Raw genomic sequence first — 23,417 nt, 5'->3', positions numbered from 1 at the left:
CTGACTCCTGCTGTTGAAGAAAGGAACAAAATTTCTGGTTAAGTTCCCTTGCATCACTAAATCTCAATCCTTAAAGGACTTCAGGACTTTCCTAACAACTGAAGACAAACCAAATGAAAACCTACATTATCATGGCTTACATCATGAACCAGGACTGAAGACACATTTAGAGCCTTCAGCCAATTAGCAAGGTGACGCACAAGTGTTGGCACTGCCACCGTCTGACTATGATGTAACGACCGTAGTACTAGGCCCTTCAAATAGCAGTAGCTTTCTTTCCTTGGACCAAACTACTCCTTGTCCTACGTCCCTGCAAGCCATACAGACCGACGTGGTTTTGTCTTTTTTTTTCCAGGTGTCCCAGGTCAACAGCATGTGATCTAGAGGGCTGAATACAATGGCAAAGAGCAAAGCATTCTGAGTCTGTTTAGAGGGCTGAAAAGGACCAACACCCTTAATGACAGTGTTGCTGTTAAAGCAGGGATAGGTGGTTTACTATTGGTGTTACTGGGCAAAAAAAAATCCCCAAATAACTTTAGAGCATATTGTAGTTGAAGTGGTCTGAGAAAAAACTAGACTTCAACACCTCCTCCTGACTGTTGTCAGACTTTTGAAGAACAAGCATGTGACAGTAGACTTGAGCGTATCACAGGTCATTTCAGAGAAGTGTTCCCCTTGGCTTTTCTAGTCTGACACAATAAAACACGTCTATATCGACAAAGCATCACAGAGATGGAGAGGAATGTTTAGTTTGGCCTTCAGCTAATTGCAGCCAAAGCCTCAAATTTCAAGTTCACATTTATGTAGCTGATGTTAGAGAGCCTTGAATCACAGTGTGTCATCTGAGAGAGAGAAAAAGAGCGCTGTGTGCAGCTCTACAGTGAAATAAGATGTAATAAATCATTGCACAGGAAACACTGGGTTACTCTTTGAAGCGTGTTCATATGCCCATGGTCATCTGGTGGGAGGGGCTTAGGACAGGGAGGGGAGAGCTGCAGGAGGAGGGTGTATTTTTAGGGTGCTTTCAGACCTAGAGTTGTCCTGCTTTGGTCTGAATCAGGGACTAATTTTGTTACAAATTTGCATAATTGCCTAGAGTTGGTTTGTGTTTTCATGGCAGCATTTACAAGCAGACCAGATCAAATGCCTTGCTCCAGAAAGCTGCTCTTGATTGGTCCGAATATCCATACGGGAAAAATCCAGGAAGAAGAGTACACTTGCAAGATAAAGGCGACACTTGACACTTGTTGATGCATTGGATGTGCTGAATGTGCATATTAAGGCAGTACAGGAGGAGGTGCACATTAATAATCCTTCAGGACTGTAACATGCTCATGTTTAACCCAAACAATGCGTAATGTGACTGCAGCTGGTTCGGATCGAGGTCGGAACACGTTCTCACCACAAACAAACCGCACCAGAGTTCGTTTGAAACCGGACCGAGACCACCTCTTCAAGAAGGTCTCGGTCCAGTGTTTGCTGTGTTCACACCTGCCCAAATGAGCCGCATTTAGGGGGCAAACGAACTTGAGTTCAATTATACCGAACCAAACAGGGTAGGTGTGAAAGTACCCTTAAATTCTGCCTACCCCAGCTTTAACAGATTTTCTGAAATAATTCTAAATTCTTTACAAAAAGTTCAGTGTTTTTAGAAGAGAATGTGTTTTAATCAGACACATATCAAGCTCCTGGGCAGTGAAAAGGAGGCAGAACAAAGGTCACTTGAACAATTAAAAAAAGTGACCTATGAGCATTTGTTTGACCTTCCTGCACTGTAAGTGTACCCATTCTCCTAATTTCACATCATACAAATGTAAATAAATAAAGATTTTACACAGACAAAAACATAAATATCAAAACATAAATACTTTCACTCATAGTCTGGTAGAAATGACACAGTTACACTGACCATAAATATACATTTCTACTTCTGATAATTCACTATTATGTAAGATTCTGTATTTACGACATCATACATTCACTGCATCCTCATTGTCCTTTTCTTGAGTCTTATTTGTTTTTATCCTCCTCTGGATTCCCATCCTCTAAATGTGTGTTGTCACTTTGGTCCCCCTCGTCCTGCTCACCTACAAGAACTTTACTGTAAAGCTTCTGCTGCTCTTCTTTAAAAGCATCTTTCACTTTTGCTCGTTTCAGTCCTCCGTCCCTGAGAGAACAGAGGTAAGGAAGGAAAAGAGAGTCAAACACAGTGTCATCAGTGTCTTCTACAAACCACTGAAGGACATAATGAAACATGAATTATCTTCCGGGTATGACACTGCACAATTTCTGTCAAAGCTAAAAGCCGGTAATGATGCATTTTGTGAGATAGTGTCTGCGTTTTATGTTCCTGGCAACCTCTCTTTTAGCAGCAATAAACATACAGTTTTATTGACTCATTTCATGACTTTTTTTTTTCACCATTTGAGATTTGGCTGGCGTTCTCTTGATTACGTCATGTTGTTACACCCTGTTCTTCCTCAACAGTTTAACGGCACCTGACAAGAGAATATCTCCATGAACTAACTCCTAATATTCTCCTAACAGCAGAGAATAGAAACGTGCATACATTTGTAATTTCTTTTGCAGATTATCTGAAAATTCTATTAACATTTGTGCTACATTTGAATGAAAACTTGGCTAATGGCTCACCAAATGAGATCCACTAATCCTCCTTGTGCAGCTATGGCTGCTTTCACCCTGTTGGCAAACTGCACCGCATCCTCCCCCTCCTACATGAAGACAATAAAAAAGAACAGGCTGAGAAAAGGTGGAAAAAGTCCTCCAGTGGATAGAATAAACAGATGAGCTGAAAGTTGTATCACTGATTTTGGTGATTCAACAAGGTTGTGATAAAGACTTTCACCTTTTTGTTCATCGGTGGCAGGTACCAAACGCTGCAGACAATGGCCCAGCTGCTCATCATCCTCAGCAGATAATTCACCATGCCAAACTTACTGCTGTTCCAGAAAGCATCCCCAAACCGAGGATCATACTGCAAGAAAGACACAGGGTCATATCAAGTGTAGGTTGGAGTAAAAGGAGCAGAGAGGAGGAAAAAGACAAAAAAGTTTCTATACCTTGATGGCAACTGGATACACTGTGCAGGCAATTTCAAAGCTGCCCTTTTTGAACATCATCACAGATGTGTTGTTGATGCAAGTACCTGTGGAAGACACAGTGTGAAGCTCTTATCAACACTAAACAACAAGCCTTATGTGCTCTGCACCTGGGTTTAAAACAATTATATCACCATACACACCCTCAGGGAAGATCAGGATGGGCTGTTTAGTTTTGTCAGCAACATGATCACTTAGCCTGCAATGACAAAGCAGAAGTGATCAAAATATATGCATGTATTTTTAAATCTAGCCATTAGCCTCACTTCTAGAAATCAAATAATGTTCAATCTAAACTACTACTTGTACAGCAAAACCAAACCATTATATATTTAATATCCATAGTCTTTGTCAAGTTAAAATATAAATAAGTGATCACAAGTCACATGAACTGTTGTTATATACTTCCTTCCAACACTTATAAATGCAAGTTCTATCAACAAGCTCCTACAGGCTATACCAGTTTTATTTCAGGCAGTGCTCACTGTCAAGTTCATTGTTTGTTGCCAACCATACACACATACTGATGTGTCCTTAACTGAGAAAACACTGGGGTTTCTTGTAACACATGTTTAGAGCAAGGACACAAGAATATGACTGTTGTCAGAGTAATCTACTCACAGCGCTGCCATTCAAGTGACCAGTGTATTATGTGTCACGAGGCCTTAACCATAACAAAAACATATTTCTATAATGTGTGTGCGAAGTGGTTGAACTTTATGTTTTAAAGAAGTATTTCACAGCTGGAAAATGGTCTTTGCATTAAACTAGGCTGTCTACACAGCAGACAGATGCAAACACTTGACAGATGCAACACACACAGGAAAAGGACTGTGGTATTTGCTTTGGCTCAAGATGCAGAAAACCTACATCGACCAGAATGCACTGCGGACCAATAAACATTCCCTCTGGTGGGAGACATAATGTGAAATAGGCCCTTTTCTCACAAGAAAAAACTGTGGCGGCCAACTAGTAACAAAATATCTTGAGTTAAACTTTAACTGCAAGCTAACCTTTTAGTCAAAATGTAACAAATGTGTCTGGGCCACAGTTACATGTTTTAACCACAACTTCGTATTTCAGCCATCATTTAAACTTGACTGTAAACCAAATGCACCAAGTGTTGTGACACCCAGTCACAGTAAGATATATACAAGTATATTCAGGGGTGAACAAAGTGTACCATGATTCAGTGCACACTGAGCTGACATTCCTAATTGATAAGTGGTTGCACAGCAGCAGGACTGACCATATCCTGCTGAGATCCCATGTCCTCATATGACATCACATTTTGAGTTAACTTGACCTTACACTTCATTCTGCTTAACTTAGGCTTGTTGTCCTTATTCGTGGACATTTTCTGTGCCATTCAGTGGTAGTAAGAGCACAGTACACTAATCCGTGTAAAAACAAGATGGCAGCCATCTCTGCCAAGTCAGCTACAGCTGATATCGACACAAAAGCGGACAAGGGACAAAACCTTATGACATTTAGTGGTTGAAACGTGTTTATTTATGATTAAGAATGTTTGTAGTTTGATACGGAAACAAATTTGACCAATTTTAGCAATAGCAACAAGCTGAGGCACTGTCAATTAGGAAGTACTGGTTAGGACACATTAGGATTTTATTATTATCTTGTTTGAGGACACTGGGACTAAATTACTGTTGACAATGTTTAGTTTTTATACTTATCAGGTCCTACTGATCCCAAATAGCTTGGAGAAATTAAAAATGCATCCCAAACAAAAGAGTCTCAGGAGGATACTTCAACTGGAGACATGAGCAATGCCAACACTGTGAAGATGCATTGTTACCTTTTGGCCACTAGATGTCTGTCTTTGACTTCTGATCTTTCAAACCAGATGTGCGGAGAGGATTTGACCATGGCTCGCTGGATCATTCCCATCAACCCTCCATGCACCTGGCCAACCTGAGAGACAAGGCTAACTCAACTTCAACTCAAAAACATCAATCCTGATTTTTCACAATCATTCACTCTTCTGATGAACAAACACACACTCATTCACAGAAACACATTCAGAGACAAATAAACTCACCATGGAGTAGCAGCCATCGTTGGCTAAGATGATGACATCAATGGGTGTTGTGTGATTGGCCACACAGATACCGCCATTCTTTGGTTTGTTCTCTCTGAAATTAAACAAGGTTGTTTAAGTCACACAACTTGGTGACAGGAAAGACTGACTGGCAAATATCCATTCCTGAAAGAGGTAACTATACACTCTCTCTCTTTGGAAGCTGATTTTGTTTCTGACTATTAAATATACTGTACCTGTTATGATACGTGATGATTGCTGTGAGAGCTCTCACACAGATGCGGTAACACATCAGATGAACCTTCTCACTCAGGTAGAACCTTAAACTGAAGACATACAGCATAATGCAACAATAATTACTCCAGTACCCTTAAAAATGCACAACTCAAGGTTAAATTGAGGCTAAAAAACAAGGTGTATACTGAGCCAGTCTTGTAGCTTTTGATCATATATCTACTTTTTTTTATAAGGATCTATCTTCACCTGTATGCTTGAACTGTTCCGAGATTTTGGGGAAACTTACTCTTTATTTGGTAAAAAGGCCACGAACGTAGTCAGGACTAGAAGCAGACTAATGCCAGTGACTGCCAGAGTAACCCTGCAGAAACAAGAATATATAGTTTACTCAAGACTGAACAAGTTGTTCACTCATTTGCAGCTTTTGTTCTACAAAATGTGCCTCAACCACATAACCTGCCTGTGTGCTGCTCTGACCTGAGGGGCAGCAGGATGCCGTAACGGATGAGGACCCCTAGTCCCCACAGGACAGTAACTCTCAGACTGATATGTCGGAAGTTGTAGTTGCTTCGAGTCAGCAAGTTCCAGCTCTGCAGTTCCTGGGCCGAAAAACGCTTGGTCACCTCGTCATCCACAATGCTCTCCACACCTCTCCGGCAGAAGTAGAAAATGTCAGCCATTTCAAACTCCGGCTCTGAGCGCAGGCAGCTGGCAGAACCCCGGAGCTCCTGGATCTCCTGCTGCAAAGATGATGGTTCCTTGGCAATGATTCCTTCAATGAAAATGAAAAAAAGAAAAACATGCATTTGAGTTAATAGTCAAAATAATGCAGGTGCAGCAAGCATTCATGACTGAGGAATATTAAAATGTGACTCATTTACCATTGCTATAGGGTTTATAGAGTTCCTGGTTCTTTTCCTTTGCTCCCATCTCCATTCGTATGGTTGCCCACTAATTAAAAAAGGAAAAATATTAAGAAAGAAACAAGATTAACAATTATGCTTTCGTTGTTTGCTGTAATGTTCGACATACAGATAAGAGTAAGACCTTAATTCCGTTATGCTACAGCTGACTAGCAGCTATAAAATTGTACAGACATTAGTAAGCACTGCAGGCCTCCAAATTGCATTCAAGGTTACAGACTCAAAAAGGATATGGGCAGCATAGACTGTGATATTATCAGAGTTATGAAATTAGGCAACATGTTCCCTGGAGGCAGAGAGACAGCTCTGCAAAACAGAACATCTTTTCCTTAGAAACTTGCAGTTGAGAAAACAATGCAGGGAAACTGCAGAAACATACAACACTATTCTGGTCCAGTTTCAGTTTGAAAGCCTTTGTCTGACTTACTCAAGCATAAATAGGTCACACTTTTGATGGATCAGGCATCTGTGCCACCTAGACCTGCAGAGGGGAAATTTAAAAAACCATCGCCTGGTGTGTTCTCTAAATAAAGCACAAATGTGCACTCCAGCAGGGCTGTAGCTCATGAAAAAAACAAACCACTCACAATTGTATACTACATACACACTCCTACACCAACAAGTACTCCCAGACCTGCTGAATGAGGCCATGATTGTCACTACCAAAGGCTTACCAGCCTTGCAAAATACCAAGGCTGATTTGACAGTGTAGATAAGCCACTAAAGCCAGCCTGCCAGGCACAAAACTTCCTGTTGTCCATCCAGGAAGCACCTATTCCCTGTAGGAGGTACTCAGAGCTACATTAAGATAGCAGAATCATGTGGGTGGTACAGACTATGTAGCAATACCACATATGTCAGCAGAATGCAATGATGCTGTCCTATCACAGGTAGAATTTGGTCATTAATGAAGGCAGTGGAATACCAGCTTCATATCTATCTTCTGTAAATCCTCTTGAGTCCAGTGGGAAAGCCTGGACTTTAAGGTCTCTGGGTTGAAACCACTGTATTGTAGGTCTGCTTTCTGCCAGGTTCAATGTCAGAAATCTGAGTGGACAAAGCAGAAAGTAAAGCCAGAGAGGATCTTTGGAGGAAATGTCAGATTTGGCTGCACAACCACCCCTATACCTTGATCCATCATAAGCCTCAAGAGAGCCTGCAGCTCATCCTTACCTCCTGGCAAAATCCAGCAGAAAGACAGTCTTGACTGACAGCTACTTCAGATTGACCAGCTCCAGGGGCTCAAAGAGTGGTAAAATTGCCTTACAACAGCTGCCTTCAAATGTACTACAACCATCAGGTTGGAAAAGCAGTTTGCAAGCCTGCTCGGTCAACAGAGTATGTCCCTATTTGTCCAATCTCCATTATCCTGAGTGTAGGAGGGGAGCTCTAGCAACTCCAACAGAAACTGTAGGGCCACAGAAGCTGAGCTTGTGAGATTTGCTTTGTGATAACTCTACCACATCTCAAAAATCCTCCAACTATGTCAGCAGATAAACTCCATCCCAGGAGTCTGAGCTCCCTTCTGTATCTTTACCACCTCAGATGGTAGTCCCATGGCTAAAAGCTTGTTCCTCCCTGGAGTCTGTCCCAAAATCCAAGTCCCAGAGGAAAGGGAGGCAGGAACATGGCTTGTGCCTCTATCAGTCCCCCTGAGCTTGGAAAACCCAGGGGCTGCATCCAATGGGGAATGCATTTTTTTTTTACATTTAAAATCAGTGAGATTAAACTTGCCAAATATTTTTTTTGCAAACTGTATTAGTGTTTTAAATGGTAAGAGTATATGACTGCAGCAGTTCAGAAGTAAGATACTTGTTCCAAAATGTTGCACAATGAATAAACAAACATTTTCTGTTCATCAAACCCCTTGTTCAACAACATTAAAACACAAAGAATTTGATTTTGTACCCCTCTAATAATACTGCACATTGTGCAAAGACTCACCTCAAAGACCTTGAGAAGTGTCGTCATGTAGACTCTTCGGATACCAAAAGAGACTCCAAGTACAGCTGGCACGATTGTGAAGACAAACAGAAGAGTAAACCACACAGTGATGGCGATGCCAAGACACCTGCACAGCAGACTGTCAGCAGAAAATGTAAACCAAGTCATGCTGCTCAACAGCCGAAGAGTCTCAGGGATCAAAGAGGCAGCACGCCACGGCGAAACCCACAGCTTTAAGGCAAGTCTTCTGGTCCGTTTGAAGAGTCTGTGTCTAAAGTCAACACTGAAATCAGAACTGACTCACTGTCTGCGTTTGACAAAGACAATAGAAAATATCACAATCATGTCATTAGAAAAAGTACAAACTTTATAATTCACTGCATTTCCTTTAAGGTAAGTGGTCTAGACATCAACCCACATATTTTCACACATAAATCATTATCAAACTGACATATTATCTATAATCAAGCATCCTGGGCTACAGTTTAACACTAATATAGAGTTATTTCCTGGGTATCCCTCCACTGGACGGTGTGCTGTTAGAACGGAGTGGTCTACTGTTGTTGGGGAACTTCTCTTACTGAAGGTTAGTAATGAAAAATACAGTTAAAGTGCAATACTTCCCCACAAGGATGAGTTTTCTCAGGGTTCAAAATAACTTGACTTCACTGACTTTCCTGTGACAGCATGCAGAAGAGTTATTCCAGCTTTTCAACAATGAGGCAGTAGCTGCTTAATTGACAGCCGTTGCCTTTTTGCAGGAAAAACTGGTTTAACTCTGATGTAAGCTGACGAAAAAGAATCTGATGAAATGACAATGAGTACATCATTTCTGAGTTATCCACCAAGAGCTTCAGTTTACCTATTGGCTGGCTAACATCTTGTCTAGCTGTGTAGTTAAGGTATGAAATATTGTCAACATCTATAAATTGAGTGATGAAATTAAATGTAAGAATACAGCTGTCCCTGGTTTGTGTCAAGCATGAATGACAGGTGCAATATCACTAAAACCTTACAGCAGGTGATGTAATTGAAGGGACACAAAAATGTTCAGTAATGGCAGCTAGCTCTGTAATAGTCAGCAATTCAAACTTACAACTTAGCTAACTAATTTATAAGACCAGGAAAATACAGTAATTTACAATAATGAAGTTACAGTAGTTTAACGTTAAGGGACAACAACATTATTTAAAGTTAATTAAATAGCCTACAGTAAGTGGTCATTATGTAGCTTCACTGATATCTAGCAACAATGCTTTAACATTACACACTGCGTAACGTTAAATTATAGATAACATCAACTATTCAATTGTCTCCCATGCTTAACGTTTATCACCTGTATACAGTACTAGCACCCTGTAACATTAATTGGACACATAAACTTACCCCTCTGGTGGTTATTGATATTAGGACGTCTCAATAAGTTTGGTTTGTACCACGCTAATTAGCTTACAAGGGCGCTGCTAGGCTAATAAAGCTAACTTTTGACCCACGGCTAACGGCTCTCATCGTGGCGTCCTCCGGATTTAACGCTGGTCGTGTGCCGGAGGAGGACCGAGGTGACAGATGGTTAGGTAGTCCTCCATCTGGACAATACAAGGATTCTCTGACACTGTGCTGGCCATTGGTGCTGGCTTTAGAGGCTGTTAGCAACATGCTAACTACAACGACAGGCAGCGTTGTAGCGAGTCGCCATGGCAACAGATGGCCAATGAGGGCCGCTGTCACTGCACTGTGGGCGGGACTTGAAACTTGAATAGTAAATCTGATTACAGTGCAGTGGTCCAAAATTAGTCAAAACTTTGTCTGAATTAGAAGTACTGACATTAACTGTGTTTAATGTGTTCATACTGGAGAATGACAACATGAGGAACTACCATTTTTGTTGTTATCATATACTGTCGTAGCTCCATCCATCAATAGGCCTGAGGTGAAGTCAGGTCATTTGAATCACTTTATTTTAGATCATCAAGAAAACCATCTAAAATTCTGAGGACTACCTCAAGTGTTACTTTTAGAACTTGTTATAGATCTCGGTTCTATTTATATAAGGAAAATATGTTACGTTATAGGTAAAATGATCAACTTTGGACCTTCAAACTCAGATAAAATTGGACACTTATGTTTGTTTGTTCAGTCATTAATTCATTAAAATCATTAATGTAACCTAACTATTAATTAGAAAACACAACTTTTCTTTATGCTTTCCCTGGCCATTTTCTGCAGGTCTACTTGTTGCCATACTGTCTACAGTGGACGTGTGTGTGTGTGGGCTTACATGTGTGTAATTCTGTGGTATTGTAGCTGATATGGACTCACTACAACATCAGTAATTTTTTAAAGTGACAAAAATACTAAAAATGTCTGTAATATTACAGGGTTGCACACAATAATTGATAATAAATTGACTGAACTGAATTGGAAAAATAGCATAAGTTATAACTTTATGGCACCTGATATCCCCAAAACATGTTGGTTTCACTTCAGAAAAATGTTTCACTTTTTAGCTTCATTTTATGTCTCATTTTACCTGAATGCATAAAGTACTCACTCAAAGCCTTTTCCCATAAAATGATTAGTGTATCGTGAAAGTATTTTGATTATAAAGCAAACATTTAATAAAATGCATCATCCTACAACCATTTCATTGTTATCCCCTTATTGTTGTAGCTGCAGAAGTCTTGTTACCAAAATGAGAAAATCAACATGCCACATGGCTTTCCTTGCAAGTTCTAGGAGCAGTGATGTTTTTATACTTTGTTCTGTTCTTTGTTCCCATATCTAAGACCAGTAAAAGTGTTCATGTGAAGCACATTTGTGGCACCAACTCAATAACATCTTTGGTGACTGGCTGCTAATATACGAGCCCAAGATGTAAAAGCTTCTTTGTCCCTTTCTAACCTGATATCTTAAATTACCTGACTTCACCCCACTAATGGTTAAAAATGCTGAAAATGGGCACCAAAGGAAAGCAAATAATAATAGTAGTTTATATTGTGGGAGGCACTCCCTCCCACAATTACAGTGCAATGTACAATGTGTTACAGTACAATGTGCCCACTGCCAGGCTGTTACTTATGTGGTAAACTTACAAAGAAGTTTGTCTACTGCACCCAAATTAAAACAACTAAAATGTGGGCTACAATGTTTTCTTCATGTGGGCTGCAGAGTAAACAGTAACAAGGACATTTTGTTGGAGTAGATTAGGAATTTTTAAATTTCTAACCAAGTGTGCAAGACTCCCTGTCTGGGATCATTATAACTGCAGTAAATTGTCTGAATTCATACAGCGTTGTTTTTTATTATTAAGATTTACTGTGAGTTAGCAGGATGTATATAAAATATTATATATATGATTTAAAAGCATTTTGGAATACATTTTTTTTTCAATAATGTATCTATTGGTGTTGCATAATATCTGTTACGGGCTATTGTTATACCAATTGTATAAAAAACACAGTCTTAGCTAAAATAATTAACACACTGAATAGTTACACTTCTAACAAATTAATATAGTGTGTCCAGAACTGGACAGGTCGCCAGACAAACACAGGGCTGACACATAGAGACAGACAACCATTCACACCTACGGACAATTTAGAGTCACCAGTTAACCCGCATGTCTTTGGACTATGGGAGGAAGCTGGAGTACCCAGAGAAAACCCATGCTGACACAGGGAGACCATGCAGACTCAGCACAGCAGGGCTCAAACGATCACCCTGGATTCAAACTGGGAACCCACTTGCTGTGAGGCAACAATGCTAACCACTGCACCACCGTGCCTCCCTGTTCCTGTAATCAATTCATTGAAACCTGGTATGAGACAATTGGACTACCTTGATTCTGATTCTTAATCTTGAAACCTTTGCTGTCGCTGTGTACGCTGCCTGTTTGCTATTATAAGTTTTATCCTCTCTGATAAATATTTTATTCACACTGAAAAATGCATTTGAATTTTACAAGACACTGAAGAAGATGCACTGCTGTTTCCGTTAAAAGCCAAGCCAGGCTTTTACTCTGCATAATTAGTGAGTCGAGAAAAGCCTGTGTTTACAGAAGACTCGCCAGTGTGCTACTTAAACAGATTTCTGTAAATGTCAGTATTGTATTTGTCCCCATCTTTATTTGTTGTTATGAGCCTCAGTCCACATTTTAGGAAATTATTCAGTTTGATAAACCACACTCAAATGTTTGTTCAAGCCCATTTTGGCTTTTGAAACACAACATCAGACTAGATTCTGTCTTGCCTCAGACTTCACTGGATTTGAGGAGCTTAATTTTTTCCATCAATCCAAATATTGTCAGGCGAGGGTCAAGTTTATTTTGATCTTCTTAAGAAGTGGTGTCTAATATTGCTCAATTCTCCCATGAGCCTGCTGTGGTAGAGTTAAAACCACACAGTTGAGTTTTTCATTAACCTTTTTTAGACTTTTTTATGCCCAATACTGGAAATTAATGGACACCTGCAACCCAGTCTTTATACTGAAATTTTAAAGATTTGGTTGATATTATGGGGACCAGCTTTTGAACGCAAATGTCCCCACAAAGAAAAGACTCCCCACAGACACACAGTTATTTACAGACATCGCTTCTGTGCTCAAGTTCCAATAAAAACCTTTATTTTCATATATCTTCTGCTACAAATGTCAGTTGTTTGTTGCATGCATAGTTTCACACAGTTAAGACAAGTAAAATCACAAAGTAAGATTTCCCTTTGGAAGAATATCTCAACTTTATAGCATGCATATACTGTACCCCTGTGTCCATTTATGAACAGTCAACCAGCAATTTAGCTGCCCCGCGAACCAGGAAGGGCGTTTCAAGCAGCCATGTTGATCATATTTCTAAAACACACCGTGTACACCAACTATACACGACTCAAATAATATTTCTGTAAACTTTCTTTGGCTTTTTTTTTCCATAAAGGAGCTAACGCTGCTTCTTTATAAATATAGATATGAAGGTAAGAGGGTAAAGAAATTTGTGTTTGAGCTTATGCAAGGGGCAGTTTATGGATGAGGTTGATTGTTCAGTCCATCTTGAGGTATTAAAGTTAAAAGAGTAAATGTTGCACCAAAGTGAAAATCACTTCAGGACTGTTCTGCAGACTCGGTAGACTCACAAAACCCCAATAAACACGTACATTTATGAAAGCTCTCTGATAAATTAAAGCAAAAAAAAAAAAGGCTCTCTTTTCATAAATACGCTCTGTTGATCACCTGTCATCGTGGTGATCTGTCAAACTCTGTGTGTATTCATGCAGAGTAATATACAGAATTAATAAAACATACATGTAATTAAAAAAGGCTTATCGCAGTAGTCAAGATTAGCACTGCAACTACAGAGAATTTCCTTCCATATTTTTGCAGATGAAGGAGTCTTATGCACACTGAAGATCACATATATATCACAGTAAGATAGGCGTAATGTCGTTTAAGTCCGAAGAACTGTGTCAGTGCTACATTACACATAATTACGAAACAAATACTGGCTTGTCTTAACCAGGGTTTGACAAAAGTCTCAGTGGATGTAATAAACCTACAGTACAGAGAGGGGAGAAACAACAGTATGCACAAAACACAAACGCACAGCTTTGACAGGATCACATGAAGTATATCCATATTGCCATATTATATTTGTGCTTAAGCTGTCCTCAGCTTTAGAGCAGAAGGTGCTGTATTGGTTTGGGTGTTTGCTGGCATACTGCTGCAGTCGAAAATATGTCTTCTTAATTGCTACAGTTATTAACATGGTGTTGAGCAAACTGACTCAAACGTCCCATTAACCATTAAATCAACAGCCACATCAGCCTTAGAAATATTATTATTGATTAGTTATTTTGTATTCTGTTGTTAAGGAAAATAGGCTTCTTTAAAAAATATACTTTGTAAAAGTCAGAAACGCAGCTGTTGGTTGTGTTTATGTTCTAAGAAACAGCAGCAGCATGTAATCAACAGTGTTGCTCCCGGCTGTCGTCGTCAGCCTTTGTGCTTCAGCGTGGCAGTTTCAGGACAGGGTTGATATGTTTTTGTTTTCTCGTTCATTGACAGTTCAGAAGTTCAAGATCCGTCGGTACTCTGTGTGGGTCTCTCTCCTCTTCCTTCCACACCAACAGAGCATCCATGTTGTGTTTGAACATGTCGACTCTCTGTCAGGAACTCATCGAGACATCATCCGCACAAACTCTGAGAAATAAAGAAGAAGACAGATTGATTTACAAAGCTTCAGTTAAAAATCTTCAGTTAAATATATGATGCTGTACAAGTGAGCACAACTGCTCCCTAATATATACGTCATGCTGTTGAAGGGTTTGTCTGCTTTTGAAGATGAGCAGCAGCAACATCTCAAAAATGTAGTGGCCTATTTATTTGCCAAGCGCTAAATACAAATTTCCATTTTTCCCAAAAGGAAATTCATAATCACCAGAGATTTTCTGCTACTGAATGCGTGTCATGCCTTTCTGTTCACTTTATTGTTGTTTGTGAATAATTTGTGCAAAAAAAGAAATCTTTTGGGTTAATGAGCTGAAATAAATCACTCCCTAACGCAATGGGTTCTCAGCGTACTTGCCAACCCTCCCCATTTTCCCAGGAGACTCGTGTTTTTTATTGCCTTCTCACAGTTTTCATACAATTGCACAATTCTTTCACATTTCCCCCAATTTATGGAAAGATTTCACACCTTTTTTTCCCCTTTTCATTGCCACAACCTGTTTCTGGCACTGTAGAGCATTTATAAACCAAGCCCAATGACCTTTTCCACCCGGGCAAAGTTACAGCTACCCCAAACAGTGGGAGAAAGAAATACTCAAGCAAATATTAGACGAAGAAGATTAGAGTCAAAAGTAAAGTTAAAATCGTTTAACAGAAAAATACTGTTTAAATGTCACCAGAATGCAGGAAACGAAATCACTGAAAATCATTTTTTTCTATTGGGATAGAAGTAGTTTGTGCAAGGACGCCAGAAGTACGGGGCTAGGAATTAGGGAAGGGGCCACTGCCCCCCCAGAATTATGCCCCTGGTCCACATTCATACTGTAAGTGCTATACCGTAGGCAACTGGACTTGCTTGAGTTTCTTGAGGCTAAGAGCCTTCTTCTGTTTGTATGCATGTCAGAACTGAAAAAGCCTCTTGGATGAGAGACGTCTTCAAGAAACTCAAGCAAGATTAAAAACAGTTATAAAATTGCAAGATGGTCTGTACTTTACACCCCTTTGTATGCAAAAATATTTTAGCTTGATAACAACTATTTAAAGCTGCGCTAGACAATATTTACATGTAAAGTAAAAGGGGGTCGCTCAAAGTGACTAAGCTCCAGGAAATTATCACTCAACTCTGCAGTTTCCCTCAAATCTATTGAGCATTTTAGCATCTTTTGGCTCATTGTTTTGGTTTTACATCTTACAACCTTAAACTGTTTTGGTTCACTCTCACCACTCTCATAGCTCATACTGTAGCACTTCTTCTTAAGTGAATAAGCTCTAATTACCCACTATATGCTGCTTAGCACCAATCGACAGACAACCACAGTTAGCAACCAGCTAGCTGGTAAACATTTAGCGGTTTAAGATCGTAGAATGAATACTAGAGTTACAGTACATTTGTCAGATGGAAAAATATACAACAAGATCAAGGGCACAGACCTGCACAACAGAACACTACCAAGTATGTTTTAATGTATTTAGTTGCTGTGATTTTTCCTTAAAGTATTGCTAGCAACATTCAATTCAATCATAGATCAAAGCAGAATTTTTCACTTATGCATGGACCTATAGGCACGTTTATTGATGGACTGTGGACATGACTTGGTTCTTTTCTGCCACACATCCTATGTCAAAAGTCACATTAATCCTGTTCACCATGATCTACATGTGTTCTAGCACTCCAGAGGTATACTTTCTTTTTCGGTCTTGTTCAATCAAATGTAACTTGGACATTATTGCTGATGGAAAATGTGAAAATATGTTGAAGTATTGCACTACTGAGAACAGCAGCCCTCTCTGATATTTTCATCGCAGACAGCCTGTATGCATCTTTTTCTCTGTGGGTAATCTCAGAGGTGCCATAATCCTTTGGTATGGAGATAATCTGACAGACAGACCTACTGCCTTCATCTCCTCACCTCACTATCAGCATGGTATTGGAATACCAGCACACATGTTGGGATTTTACATTGAAAATGTGTTTGCAGGTTTATGTGTGTTTAGTGAGAGACAGAAATAGAAAGACACCAACAGACAAAGGTATGGTGTAAGCATGTTTGTTTGCTTTGCACACAGTGAAATGCTGTGCAAACACACTGCATAAGATTCTTTACCTTCAAAGTCTACATGTCCGTCTCCGTTGAGGTCGATGTCTCGTAGGATGTCCTCCAGGTCTCTGTGTCCGACCTGAAAAAGTCAGGTTGTGAGGAAGGTGTGAATGTCCACGACACGATCTCAGACAAGATGCACAAGTAAACAGGAAAGATTCAAACAGACATCATGACTGATGGAGAGCTACAGAGAGAGGAGGACAGACTCTGTACCTGTTGTCCTAAAAGTTTTTTCATTGCTTCTCTAAGTTCTGCTGTGCTGATCTGTCCGTCACCATTTGTGTCAAACTAAGAGAGAGAGAGACAGAGAAACAGAATACAAAAAGGATAAAATCATTGAATGAGATTATCAAACCTCCATTTTCCTTTTTCTTACATACATCCCTACCACTGTTAACATCCCTAAATTACCCAAGTAGAACATCCTGATTATTGTCACTTTTATCTGACATAAAATCTTATGTTTTGTTTTTGCAATGCCATAGTTGCCATACCTGAAATCCCCTCTAAAGATATTCTTTCCACAAGGTAACACTCTAAGATAATCTTCACATAATGCTGTTAACATGCTTGATTGCTATTCTGTGAGCTTCTCCCCATGTCTTTCCTCACCTCCTTGAATGCATCCCTCAGCTCTTTCACTCCAATCATGTCTGCCGTTTCAGCCAGAAGTTTGGGCCCCATAAGTTCAACAAAGTCCTCAAAGTCAACATGTCCTCCCACTGTTGGACAGATTGAAAAGAGGAAGCTGGGTTACACTTAAAGGACAAAAAATGACAGAGCATTTTGCTTTATTTGTGCTTTTTAAAGGTCCAGTGTGTCAGATTTGGGTATTGGAAGGAATGGAATACAATATAATAAGTTTTTTTTGGTGTATAATCACCTGAATTATCTTGTTTTCATTATCTTAAACTGGATTTATAGTTTTTGTGTGTCAGTTCTATGCACGTGAGCATTTAGACTTGTGCAGGGTTTCTGTAAAGTGCTGTAAAGTTTAGTTGGTTCAAAACACATCCAAAAGCCACATTAAACACACATTAAACATGGCTTAATAGTGAAATTTCAAACAAAAGTACACAAATCGACTTCATTATAACTCGCAGCATTCACTGACAAAGCACTTGTCTTTTGCTGGACACATTTTCCCCACAAATACAACATGCTAATGATTTTAGCACAAGACTATGGCATTTTATATTGTATAAATTAGCCTACTGGCTAGTGGATTTTTCCTCTACTCATATGAAGCCAGGGACAACAGCAACATTTAACAAAGGTAATGTTACAAAATTCAGCTCCATTATAACTCTCAAGATTCACAGACAAAACAACTGTCTTATACTTAACAGGTTTTCCAAACAAATACAACATGCTAACCTTATTAGCACAAGCCTATTGCATTTTACATTGTATAAATTAGCTTAGCAATGAGTGGCGATTTTCCTCTGTTCATATGAAGCCAAAATAAATCCCAAAGTATAATCCCCTGAAGGATAAATCAAACACAAGATTTCAAATGCTATTTTTGTGGAGGCTTTATTGTCCTCACAATTTATTGTTTCTTTATTGTCAAATAAAAGTAACTAAAAGATTTGTTGCCAACTAGGGAAATGGTTTCAGTTTCCAAAAATAGACAGGAGGTCTGTGTCGCTGCGACGTGGAGTTAATTTTCCAAGGAGGTGCATGCCAGGCTATAGTGTTGATTCGATACAGAAGAATAAACCCCACATGAGAATGTGCCATTTACATCTACATACTGAGTGGGTCCTTGTCCACAGAGATCACCATGTTGCACTGCCATGTTTCTACAGTAGCTCAGAACAGACAAACCAAACACTGGTTCTAGATAGGGCCTCTCTTAATTTCGCATCAGTCACCGTATAGCGACCCCTCCATGATGAGCCAAACAGCATTGGGAAAAAGCACCCATTTTTAATGACAAACTGCTTTATTCAGTGTTTCTGCTGGTTTTACCACCTAGTCCGTTTATTTAGAAATGAAACTTCCCGAACAATGGAACAATGAGCACTGAAATAATCCTAACTGGGAATTCACACATGGCACATGGGAGAAGTTATAGCTGGCTGGAATCTTCACCGCTAAATCCTACACACTGCTCCTTTAATGTGGCTGTAAATGTACTGAAGTCAAACATTTTCAGTAATGATATGAGTATGTAAAATGGAAGACAAAATTCATAGACATGCACACATACACACACAGACAGATTTACTCACAATTCATGTTGATCTGCTGGCTCAGTTCTATCAGCTCCATCTCTGTTGGCATGTAGCCCATAGTTCTCATGCAGTTCCCCAAGTCTTTACAGCCAATGAACCCATCTTTGTCTTTATCGAACTCCTTGAATGCCTCACGCAACTCTGACAGTGAGGGAGACAGGGTGCAAATGTGAAAAGTTATTTGAGAATAATTGTGAAAGTTAGAGTTTTATTTTCACGTCCTTTATTTTCACTTCTAAAATGTGACATACATACCATCCATTTCTTCGGGCCTCAGTTCTCGGTCCTGTGAAGGATCACAGTGCAAGGTTAGGATCCAAACACTCCTGATATTTTTAAAATCATGCCAATACGCAGCACTCCTCACACAATATGATGCTGCTAAAAAAATAAGAAACTGCACGTCTTTGCAGCAGAATGCCAAGAGTCTGCAGGTTTCCTTCCAGTCGAAGAGGAAGAGCTTATCACATGCTGAAGAAAACATGCGGACTCTTGGCACTCTGTGACATCCTGTTGAAAAATAAAACATTAAGTGATGGGATAAAAGTTAAATAGCAAAGACAAGGTAAAGATGGTGATGCAGAGGCAATAAAAAATGCAAAGTACTCAACAGTTCCTTTATTTGATGGTCCATTGACTTAAAATGACTCAATCTGCACCCCTTTATCCATTATGGACAGCCATGTGAGAGCTTGTTATCAGAACAGTCAGTAAAACAGCGGTCGTCCACACTGAAGATTTCAACATCACTGTTTTCTTTAATAACAAACCCTGACTCGTGTTGTCACTGCAGACAAAGACAGATAATCGTCATGTAGGGAGCATTTCTGCCATCACCATAACCCGGCTTTAATAATCCTCCGTCCTTCCTGCCACAAATATCCACCAATGTTTATGAGTAATGCAGCCACATGCATAAACATACACACAGACACACACACTCTTGCATTTAGCATTTTAGCTATCAAAAGACTAAAAAGGATTTCATACCTTAAAGGTACCATCTTATTTCCACTGTGATTATTTACATGCTGTGAGTGCTGACGTTCCAGTGAGAGGTGATTATCACACACATTCATCACATGGTTCTGTTATTGGGCGTATACTGTGTTGGGTGCTAATCTCACGGCATGCATGCACATGATATTGTCTGGACTTACGTACAGCCTGCCGGCTCTCAGCGAAGCCCTTTCGTAGAAAGATGCACGCAGGCCCCAGTACATTGTGCATGTTGGCTCCGTTCTGGGCCAGGGCCACTAGCGGCTCAAGATAGGCCCCCCCAGAGCCCCCCTCCTCACAGGACTGCACTGCTTTGTAGTTCTTCTTTTGGTCCTGCAGCAGCATCCGGGGCGGGGGGCCAGACATGGGAGCAGAGGCAAAGACAGGGGTAGAGACCGTGACTCAGACTGTGGCAGCATGGAGTCGACAAGGAGGTGGGATGGAGGGGGTGACAGACATATGCCTGTCAGTCATAGAGAGGTGTGGAGTCAGGTCAGTCATGATGGAGGAGAGCACCTCAGTCAGAGGGAAGATGTTGTAATTTGTCATGACAAGAGCAACTGATGCCATCCATGAGTCTGTACTGCAGGTCACAATCCTGCACAACAGAACAATACTTAGCCTCTGTATCATGTGTTACACATAATGCTAATGGCGTAGTTTACTGCATAGCAAAAATACATCTTTGTCACACTGATAGCTTCATGTAACTGCTCTCTAAAGTCCAGGTCAAGCAAAAATAAACATGTGCTCTGAGTTTGTCACATCACAGAAAGGTGTACGTTTTTACAATATTAAGTATTTAAGTAAAATTAGGTTTCAAATTGGTTAAAAAATAGGCAGTATTCTCTGCTGTGCAATGCTGGGGGCGTGTCCGCCAAGGGACCTGAAACAAAGAACGAGCCACTGCAAAGCGACAGACTCTTGTTAGCAGCTACAGGACAGCACCCACACACCAGGCCGAGGAATGAGTGAGCTACTGTACAGTCTCAGCCTTTTATTCAGGAGCTAACAACAGCTAATGATAGCATAAATCATACATCCACAGCAGTGGACAACAACTACAATTCAGCTCCCAGCCACAAAATAGCTCCTAGTGTTGTCACGTTTTAACAAGTATTTTCTAATGTACACATATAATGAACGATAGAAAGCTCTGATTCTTACTATACCCAGCCTTTAATTATTTTATTTTTTCTAGTCCTCAGCTGCACATTTTCTGTCTTTGAGGGATAATAACACAATAAATGTGGTCTTATGATAACATCTAAGCACCAAAGTAACTGCTGAGATCTGGGAAAACGGCAACATCACCACTACAAAGTCAGGCGGGGTGAGAAACACAAGCAGTCAGATCATATATGATTTTATAAGCTTTAAACTAACTTTGAGAATTCAGTTGGAAGAGGAATTTAACTTTTGGAATTAAGGCAAAAGTTAAAATAGAAGACCAAACTGTATGCTATAAACATAGAAAACAGTTTTACAGACCAACTTCGTGATTTAAATTTAACATACTGACTATATTTGTGCTGCCAGTGTGGTGGCAGAGCAAGAGGTTTCCTGGTTCAAACCCAGGCTGTGGGAGCTCCTTTGCGTTGAGTTTGCATGTTCTCCCCATGTCAGTGTTGGTTTTCTCTAAGTACTTCGGCTTCCTCCCACAGTCCAAAGACATGCAGGTTAATTGGTGACTCTCAACTGTCCGTAGGTGTGAATGTGAGTGTGAATGGATCTGTGTGTCAGCCCTGTGACCTGTCCAGGGTGTCCTCTCGCCCAGTGTCAGCTGGGATAGGCTCCAGCACCCCACAACCCCCCAACAGGAGCAGAACAAGTTCCACAGTTTGCCAACATTTCAAGTGCACCAAATTAATTATTAATTATCATAAATTAATTATCTCCGAATTAAGTAGTTTATATGATCTGACCACTTATGTTTCTTGCTCCATCCTACTTTGTTGTAGCTACGTTGCTGTGCTCCAAAATTAACAACACTAACTTTGGTTAGTACAATATTATAATAACCGATAGCAACGATGGCCACAACTACAAAAATAGGACCCAAGTCGTAATACACTGAAATAATCCTTTAATACCCAATTTGTTGGTTGTTAAGAAACAACAGAGTTCACATGAGTAAAGATTTAACTGACAGTGTTATGACTCTAACTAATGATACAGTCTAAATGTGTTGGTAGTCATAGTGGTAGTACGATGTCTGCTGATGGGAGGGAATATAAAGGGTCGACGACACAGTCTTTTTACAGAGTCATGCTGGGATAACAAGAGCGACAAGCTTTTTGTGCAAATTACAAAATAACTGTGTTGTCCAGAAGACAAGAGAAGACTAAAGTTCAGCCAGCCATTTCATTATAATCACCCATTAGCCAACCGACCAAGGGGCAAACGTTGTTCCGAGAGAAGTCATCCCAATTACAGACAGAGCTACAGGTTAATTAAAAATGAGCAATCGCTGCCTGCCACTGGACAAAAATAGCTTTGTCTAAATAAATTCAAATGAGGTCCAAGCCTTGTTCTGACTAATATTTAAATCAGAGAAACTAGCTGCATAATCTGATATGCAGAAAACAAGAGACTATCAGACAAAGGACTCTGTTCTCATGCTCTGTCACTATCTGCTGCACATTTTTGTCATGCAAAAGCAGTATCATCTCATCTCTCTTATAAAACATGATAATGCCAGTCAAGTCTTCAATTACTGCCGTGTAACATCCAACTCAGTTAAGGAAAATCCAGCTAAAAGCGAGTGGATTGGATTCACTGTCACAGCAAATTACTGTGGGACCATTTTTGCTGCCGCTTTAAATCTCTCAGACATGCTACCCGTCTCCAGATGCTTTTACAATAAAACAACTACATGCATATGTAATGAAAAATATATATGCATACATAAACTACATGTAAAAATACACGGTATTATGTTCTCTACAAATGACCTTCACACTCCATCTGTTACCATGCCGGTCCTAATGCCAGTTCATGCATTCCTACAGTCTCCACCACAGGAACGGATGCCCACTGGGTAATCTGACCAAGTGATGCATGGAGCAGGGCTGTCTGTGGGTATATCGTGCCAGAAAAGTACTATGAAGCCACGCGCTCGCAGTTATATAACCAAGAAAAAAAAAAAAAAAAAAGTCAAGTAAGAACTTCTCCACCACTCCAAACCATTTTGCACAGATGGCATCAACAGTTGCACGTCATATTGTGCTTCCTCAAGGATGTGCAGCTGCTGATATGAAGAAAAAAGTCTATTTGTGGGGCTGTTTGCCTGCTACACTGAGAGTCTATTCAAGCATACGCTGACATGGCAGCAGATGTGAGAGATGCATTGTACGAATGAAGGTTATCTTCTTGAGCCTTTACAAAAACGCACCTGAGTGTTCTTCCTCCGTTGCTCCTCAACTGTGCACTTATGTTGCTGTCTAAAAGCTTCAAAGCCAGGGCTAATAGAATCTGATATAGCTGAAAGAGCACACCTGTTTGCAACATTTCCACTGACTGGTCACATCCCGCAGGTGCAGGTTCAACAGGGTAGAAATCTTCCGCTGGCTGGTAAGGTG

The 23,417-nt window shown here is 40.1% G+C and overlaps 2 protein-coding genes across 8 annotated transcripts in view; both read right to left on the bottom strand.

Annotated features, from left to right (window-relative positions):
- Positions 1-1,652: 1,652 nt before the first annotated feature.
- On the bottom strand, positions 1,653-9,972 carry LOC125906269 (glycerol-3-phosphate acyltransferase 4-like). Of its 3 annotated transcripts, XR_007451763.1 has the most exons (14): positions 9,669-9,972; positions 8,283-8,589; positions 6,297-6,366; positions 5,893-6,187; positions 5,702-5,776; positions 5,415-5,504; positions 5,179-5,272; positions 4,936-5,051; positions 3,263-3,318; positions 3,081-3,166; positions 2,867-2,995; positions 2,653-2,732; positions 2,422-2,498; positions 2,031-2,167 (listed from the first exon to the last, which is right to left on the bottom strand). XR_007451763.1 is itself a non-coding variant. In XM_049604773.1 (13 exons), the coding sequence occupies exons 2-13, from the start codon at positions 8,448-8,450 to the stop codon at positions 2,011-2,013; spliced, it is 1,416 nt and encodes a 471-aa protein (XP_049460730.1). In that variant the 5' UTR covers positions 8,451-8,589; positions 9,669-9,972; the 3' UTR covers positions 1,653-2,010. The 3 variants fall into 3 exon arrangements, 2 of the variants coding, with proteins under 2 accessions (XP_049460730.1, XP_049460731.1); XM_049604773.1 differs by lacking the exon at positions 2,422-2,498 and having other exon boundaries at positions 1,653-2,167; XM_049604774.1 differs by lacking the exon at positions 2,422-2,498 and having other exon boundaries at positions 1,653-2,167; positions 8,283-8,553.
- Positions 9,973-12,886: 2,914 nt separating this feature from the next.
- The window catches only part of cabp1b (calcium binding protein 1b), a 42,651-nt gene continuing 32,120 nt past the window's right edge, over positions 12,887-23,417 (bottom strand). For 3 of the 5 annotated variants that reach the window (XM_049603541.1, XM_049603539.1, XM_049603543.1), the window contains exons 2-7: positions 19,093-19,123; positions 18,835-18,978; positions 17,210-17,319; positions 16,811-16,885; positions 16,601-16,673; positions 12,887-14,468 (exon numbers count right to left, since the gene is read on the bottom strand). In XM_049603541.1, coding sequence (XP_049459498.1) covers positions 14,443-14,468; positions 16,601-16,673; positions 16,811-16,885; positions 17,210-17,319; positions 18,835-18,978; positions 19,093-19,123 — 459 coding nt within the window. In that variant the 3' untranslated portion in view covers positions 12,887-14,442. Of the gene's footprint in view, positions 14,469-16,600; positions 16,674-16,810; positions 16,886-17,209; positions 17,320-18,834; positions 18,979-19,092; positions 19,124-19,997; positions 20,170-23,417 lie in introns of those variants that run through there. The other 2 variants (XM_049603540.1, XM_049603542.1) reach the window with 2 other exon arrangements.

The sequence above is a fragment of the Epinephelus fuscoguttatus genome, linkage group LG18 (genome assembly GCF_011397635.1).
Source record: "Epinephelus fuscoguttatus linkage group LG18, E.fuscoguttatus.final_Chr_v1".
NCBI classification, from domain to species: domain Eukaryota; kingdom Metazoa; phylum Chordata; class Actinopteri; order Perciformes; family Serranidae; genus Epinephelus; species Epinephelus fuscoguttatus.
This window is presented reverse-complemented; position numbering and strand designations above follow the sequence as displayed.

Bases quoted from the DNA above. Each gene is read 5' to 3' on its own strand.
- LOC125906269 (XM_049604773.1), bottom strand. From the start codon at position 8,450: ATGACTTGGTTTACATTTTCTGCTGACAGTCTGCTGTGCAGGTGTCTT. The intron at 6,367-8,282 runs GTGAGTCTTTGC...TTTTTTAATTAG, and splicing joins CACTTCTCAAGGTCTTTGAG to TGGGCAACCATACGAATGGA. The intron at 2,733-2,866 runs GTGAAAGTCTTT...GTCTTCATGTAG, and splicing joins TGCCACCGATGAACAAAAAG to GAGGGGGAGGATGCGGTGCA.